This window comes from Lingula anatina, chromosome 1 (assembly GCF_051362555.1).
Source record: "Lingula anatina isolate TDL-2025a chromosome 1, LinAna3.0, whole genome shotgun sequence".
Classification (NCBI taxonomy): domain Eukaryota; kingdom Metazoa; phylum Brachiopoda; class Lingulata; order Lingulida; family Lingulidae; genus Lingula; species Lingula anatina.
This window is the reverse complement of record NC_141767.1, coordinates 46,587,889-46,594,526: the sequence shown is the minus strand read 5'-3', so window position 1 is coordinate 46,594,526 and position 6,638 is coordinate 46,587,889. Positions and strand designations below refer to the sequence as shown.

The following is a 6,638-nucleotide window of genomic DNA, read 5'->3' as shown; positions in this document are numbered from 1 at the left end:
TTTAAACACATTATCCGTCCTTTGTCCGATAGGTGTTTCGTGAAGGCTTAATAGTGAGAAAATGTTTATCTTTGCATTTCCCTCAAATTACTGATGAACCGTGCTGATATTAACTATCTGACAAGAAGATACTCTCTTCTTACCATGCGACCAACTAGCATGACGGTTGTCATTACATAGGAGTGTTTGTATCGGTATCTCCAGCTTGTTAAGTTTAACTCTGACTCTACGGCGTGTGTGGTGCGTGCTCTATTGTGAAGACTAATGAATATTTCGCCGGTTGATGACAGTGAAGGATTGTTATTTCGTGACGTATAACTTTTAAATACACACACTCTCTCTCTCGAGTGGAATAACCTTATTGTTTAAGGGAGCTTGTGAGATTTCGAGAACTTCACATCAACAAGTAACGCGAAGCCGGAAAGAAGTCGACGTTGGAGCGCCGAGTCGCGGCGTGAAATACAGTCATGGTAAGAAATATGGATATAGACGTTCTCCCAATTTTATCTGTGATTGCGAGTTCATCTTTTATATAAGTTTTACCAAGTAGTATTTATTATGCAGATACAAGCAAGAATGCCATTTACTATACAGGTAGAGGCAAGGTGTTGATAGTTTTGTGTTTTCAGATGAGTCATAAAATGTCTTTCACTGTTTTTCAGATGACTCTACGTTATAGTTTATTACTGGCAGTTTTGCTAGGCTGTATATCTTACCGTACCGACAGTGGTAAGTTTTCTTCATTAAGTGAATGAACATTGTTTAAGAACGTTGCTAAAGTACCAAAATTTGCGGATCGAGAATATTAAAAAGGAGCCTTGTTTATCACTTACAATATTTTATTGAATAAAAATTGAATTTGAAAATAAAGCTTAGATATTCCAATAGTCTCTTTGTAGAAGTTAAAATTTGTTTAATACTTCAAAGTATTTTGGAAAAATTAGGCGCTCTGGGGCACTTAACGGTACATAGCACAGTGACATTGTTTCTCTGAGCCCCAAGGTTTGATTTTCCTCTTTAGTTGGGGGACAGCGGCTGGTGTTTTCCTCTTTTTCATTTTAAATTTGAATGGGCGAGTTCACATCCGCCAATGTATGTGCATCTATACATAGGCCTCGTGTTTTATTCACATAGTAAGCTTGACTATTGGACTGTATGGATGTTTGCTACATGTACCTGTGTGTAAGAAATAACAATCCATCTAAACGGCTACATGCACAGTGTATATACGTATATGGTATTTACATTATTTTGTGCCACCCTCCATGTCCTCTCTTTGTTTTTCTCATTCAAAACAAAAATAAATGGAAATATCAATTAAAAACGTCCCGTTTCATACAATTTATAAATACATGAGAATAACATCCTATCTGTTTTACTTATTTTATCATTTTCCAGCTCCTGCAGCCGGTACAGACTTTAAAAGAGTGTGTTATTATACCAACTGGAGTCAATTCCGATCTGGCATTGCCACCTTCGTTCCCAGTAACATTGACAGTAGTCTGTGTACACATGCCATCTACGCCTTTGCTACGATAGAGAACGGGAGGCTAGCGTCCACTGCATTTAATGATGACTCGAGTGGAGACAACCCCGGTATGTGTTTTTTTATTTTAAAATCAACTCTTTGACCAGAATCAACTCATTTATTTTAAAATTATGACCGTCGATCTAAATGCAAAACTACCAAAATACATAGCTAAGGTGCCCAATAAATTTTGCCGTGCATTGGCCGTATCTAATTTGGGTTTTAGAAATGTTTTTAAAACAAAGACAATATATGATGATTCACTTGAAAGGTTCACTATTTCATCTTTATCTTATCACGGAAGCACATGAGCTTTAGTGAGGTATTACATTTGGCTAACAATGAAGCATTGTAAATCACTTGTTGCTGTTTAACTTTCATACGTGACACACGTCGTTAATTAAGGACAATTCATTAGTCATGTATTTAACCATCCATTTGTAAGCTGACCCAACCGAGTTCGATCAGGAACTGCAAGCTACTAGGAGCCCACCTGAAAGAGGTTCTTGGTGCTTTGGATATACACTATCCCGCCTTATATTTTCCTCTCGGACATTGAGCTATATTGAGAATATTGTGCACTCTTTGCAGTGAGTTGAGTGCTCCAGCTTCCGCCCCGCCCATTTTTCATTTATATTATTCATCAGATTTGCTATACCTTAAGCTGAGAAAAGGTTTGTACATACATGTAGGATTTAAAAAACAGATGAATGTTAGATATGCAAGGAAATTGACTTGAAGTGGAAGTTGTCCCAGTGTTAACCCTCACTTCAGCGGCAATCAAATTTTGACTGAAAAGGTAACAAAACAATAACCTCTTGTTTCTCAGTCTAGTCTGATGACCGCAGATTAGGATTGTCCCAGATGCTAATTTCTACCCACAATGAGCGCCGGCTCAATTCGTTTTACAGGTTGGATCATGCGAGCTTCAGCTCTGTATATCTGCGCAACGTTTAAGCTGGGGTAAAACAATAAAAAATTTGATAAGCAGAGAAAGATATATATTTAGTAGTCGGTAGCCGATTTGCACTCATAGAATTGATTATATTGATTTTGTAGTGATACATGATATAGTTACCTATAGCATTGTAAGAGATGTATGATGAATATAAATGGCCAATCACTTATTAAGAAGAGGTGAACGGTGAGCAGGTCTTTCCTTATCCCTGTGTCTTGCAAACAAAGGCAAGTCCCCTAAAATTATCATCAACGTTGTTCTTCATCTTATGAAATTACTATATGCAGGACCGGACTTACTATACTAACTATCCAAATGATTAATGAACCCAATAAAAAGAGAAAGCGATAAATGCATTGATAAAACCACTAAGATAAAGAGGCGAAAATCATAGCGTTAAAAGATATATAAATTGATATGTATCTTAAGTATTAAGTTCTTCAATTTGATTTTACTTTAGTTACTGTGTTATATTTCTCAGCAAGCGAATCAGTCATAAACGAGGAGAGAACAATGTGACTTACAAGTAATGAAGGTTAGACTTGATCGAAAAGATAAAGTCAATGTCAACTCAGCAAACGCTTCGTGTAATGATTTCAAGAACTGTAAAGCCGCCTTTTTGAGAAAATGTTAAATTTTAATTTGATGAGAAAATTTTGATTCTGAACAGTTTGTTTGTTATTTTGTCTGATGACGTTATTTTGATCATTTTTTTTTTGTAACATTGTCAAAACTGAGGAATGGTTTCACTAACTACCAAAAATGCATATGTAGCTGGGTTAAGTGTGTTATGTACCTTCGAATGGGCCTTTGTAACCAACTCTTTAAAAACGCAATTTTGCCAAACCAATTTAGATTATTTATGAAAGGAACACTGATTACGACAATGATGTGCTCAAGATAATAACATGGAGATGATCATGCGATGGTTGTGTAGGGCGCGTGGCATAATGATACACATTTCAACAAGAATGTATTATAGACAGGTGCATTTGGATATTCCCCTTGGTCGAATTCATATAAAGTTATGAAGGAGATTATTTCTGTATCGAAATAAATAATTTTTTATTATTGATTAGCACTGAAATACTTTAAATACATGTTTAAAACATTTGAAAAAAACATTTACAAAAGTTGTAAAAATAACCTTGAAATTGTGTATGTGTCTCATAAGAGGGACCACACGTAATTCAAAACTGAACACGTTTGGAAACATAGTTTTGAATGAATTGTCATTAGAAATAAAAGGATAAGTATCATAATTAGTTCAATTGCCGTCATTGCCTTTAAAGATATACATTTTGATTTCGAATGTTTTGCTGCAACACACCTCCATGTTCATTTACACTTATCATTGTTCCTGAACAGGTATGTACCAGCAGTTTAACGAGTTGAAACAGACGAACTCCAACCTGAAGACGTTATTAGCTGTTGGAGGGAGCGGCCTTGGTGATGCCCCATTTCGGTCAATCTCTAGTTCGGCTGCGTCCAGACGAAGCTTCATATCGGACGCGGTCACGTATTTGCAGGACCGTGGGTTCGATGGGCTGAGCGTGGATTGGAGTTTCCCTAGAAATAAAGCAAACCATGCTGCACTTATAAGGGTGAGTTCTGTCAACCTATGATATGTTTTTTTTTTAAATTATTTTATTTTATTTATTTTTTATTTTTATTTATTTATTTTTTTTTGTGTGTGTGTGTGTGTGTGTGTGTGTGTGTGTGTGTGTGAATATACCTACTAAGTTGATTTGAAGAGTTGACCCCATGAGTTTATTTCCTATAATTGAACGTAGTTCAGATTCAGATTGCCATCTTTTATTTCGTTTTGTTAAGCGTTTGGAAATACTTGAACGTTATGAGGAGCACTGAATATTCTCAAATATTCTCATAAGCATAATATTAGTAAATTAACACTTATCCCTTATTTTAAAATACCTTGTGATGGACTGTAGGTATATTGTACTGATAAGAATCCAGAATAATAAATAAGAAGGAAGGGGAGGGTACCAGAAAAGAAAACCATTGTTGAGTTCTTTATATAATTCCCATGTATGGAAGTGCTAATAGTAACTGAAAAAAAAGAAGGATTATGCAGCCTTCATTAATAATTCACAATGGGAAATATGGACCAGAAAATTAGAGTCAGTAATAAATCGACATTAAGGGTGTAAAAATACCATAACAAAGGAATACTACAGTTTGGATTTGTCATTGTTGTCCTTGACAGATATTATTTGCATTGATGTTAGATAAGATTATGTATTAGCACGAGACAAAGATGCATAGCTATTGGGAGGGGGTACACTTTCACAGTTAATTTCTTTAGAAAGGGTAGGATAGATATATATATACAGCTATAGCTGCAAGTAGACATTTGGATAGATATATATATACAGCTATAGCTGCAAGTAGACATTTAGATATTTTATGGGATTTAATAGTTTGTAAACGACATAAATTGCCCTGGACAAAGATAAGTATATTGCATTATCAGTTCCTTCTTGCACTTTCACAAAAAGACTCCGCCGTTTTCATGAGTATACACAAACTGTGCATCTAAAGATGAGCTAAACAACCAAACAAACTGCTGACTAATTACTTCGGTGCAGTTTCGCGAATCGCACATTTATTTCAAGCACACTCCATTTCAAGGCCAACCTACGTTTTTCAGCCCAAACTTGCACTACTGTCACTCAGCATTAGTATTCTTGTCAAGTAGCATAGCCATCAGTGCTCAATTTTCATATTCACGCCAAACTTAGAGGAATGAAGACAATCAAAATGTAATAGTTTGAGATTGAGATATGAATAAGTAATGCCGGCATGCTAACTTCTACCGAACTTTGGTTTAAAGGAATTAAAGCAAGCATTCCAAAGCAATAACCTACTACTCGGGGCATCCGTAGCAGTGAAAAGGTCCGATATAGATGCAGGGTATGATATTCAAGAGATTTCAAGGTGAGTATAATGGTTTTCGTCGAAGGCTGCGAAAGGGAAGTTGCATCTAGTGACTTTGAACCAGCTTACATTCAACTACGTTTACGCTGCTTTCATATTCTTGTCAAGCACGAAAGTGACGTCGCCCCAGTCATGTGTGATAAAAGAGAAAGAGACAACAGTAGTACTAAACACGGACAAGTATGTTTATACATATTACGAGGTCAGGAGTGAAAGCCTGCCTGTGAAATGAAAAATGTTTGGAAAACATGTAGTGTAACCCTGTCCCAGTGCACAATATCTTGATCACTGTCACTAGATGTTTTGTTTTGGATATAAACGCATGACCAAGAATTAATTAAACTGAACTGCGACCTATTCTTTGCGATTTAAATCTCACAAAACAGTTCTATGCTTAGCATGATGTAAAATGCTTATATATGTGTTTCTTTTAGGTATTTAGACTTCATCAGTCTGACAACCTTTGACTTCCACTCTTCAAGTGAGAACGCTGTGGCCCATCACAGCCAGCTTTATAACAGGAGTGAAGAAAAGGGCAGAGAAGCAGAGCTTAACACGGTCAGTAGTTGCTCCTGATTTTTTTTACCGCTATACATAAATACGCTGTCCCAAAAGATAGGCCTACATTGTGAAGTGTGTAAATTTGTCAAGATTTCCCATTTCTTTTTCTTTCTTTCAAGTATTATACCAACACCTTTTTCGTCAATTAAACGAAAGATATGCATTTTCATATTCAATTTACAAAAGCGTGCAAAATTTCACTTTCACAATTATAGATGAAACAATTAAAGTGATGGAAAATTCTATGTCCTATTGAAAAAAATGTCAATGCCTGAAAAGGATACTTAGATTGTAATATTTTGTCTTATATCGGAAAAGATGTGCTTCGTTAGAAATTTATCATTTGTATTGTTTATACATTTTGTTCATGTCAGTTATTCTTTTCTTTGACTTATTAAGGACTGGGTGGTCAATTACTGGATGGAGAAAGGCGCACCAGCAGAAAAACTGCTGGTAGGTGTGGCCTCGTACGGTGTGTCATACACCCTGAGTAACAATGCTATTAGCTTCGGGGCACCTGCAGTTGGAGCTGGCGAGGCAGGTGAAATGACCAACCAACCCGGGGTGCTGTCTTATTATGAGGTGTGTATGGCCTTTTCGTGCAATGACTTTACACAAAAGGGAGAAAAAAAC

General features: G+C 36.2%; 1 protein-coding gene across 4 annotated transcripts in view; it reads left to right on the top strand.

The window, feature by feature from the left end:
- The first annotated feature begins 211 nt into the window (after nt 1-211).
- The window catches only part of LOC106153229 (uncharacterized), a 31,266-nt gene continuing 24,839 nt past the window's right edge, over nt 212-6,638 (top strand). For 2 of the 4 annotated variants that reach the window (XM_087000397.1, XM_087000305.1), the window contains exons 1-7: nt 212-470; nt 663-729; nt 1,399-1,596; nt 3,855-4,090; nt 5,341-5,444; nt 5,879-6,002; nt 6,405-6,587. In XM_087000397.1, the coding sequence (XP_086856523.1) occupies nt 468-470; nt 663-729; nt 1,399-1,596; nt 3,855-4,090; nt 5,341-5,444; nt 5,879-6,002; nt 6,405-6,587 (915 nt within the window). In that variant the 5' untranslated portion in view covers nt 212-467. The remainder of the gene's footprint in view (nt 471-662; nt 730-1,398; nt 1,597-3,854; nt 4,091-5,340; nt 5,445-5,878; nt 6,003-6,404; nt 6,588-6,638) is intronic. The other 2 variants (XM_087000354.1, XM_087000466.1) reach the window with 2 other exon arrangements.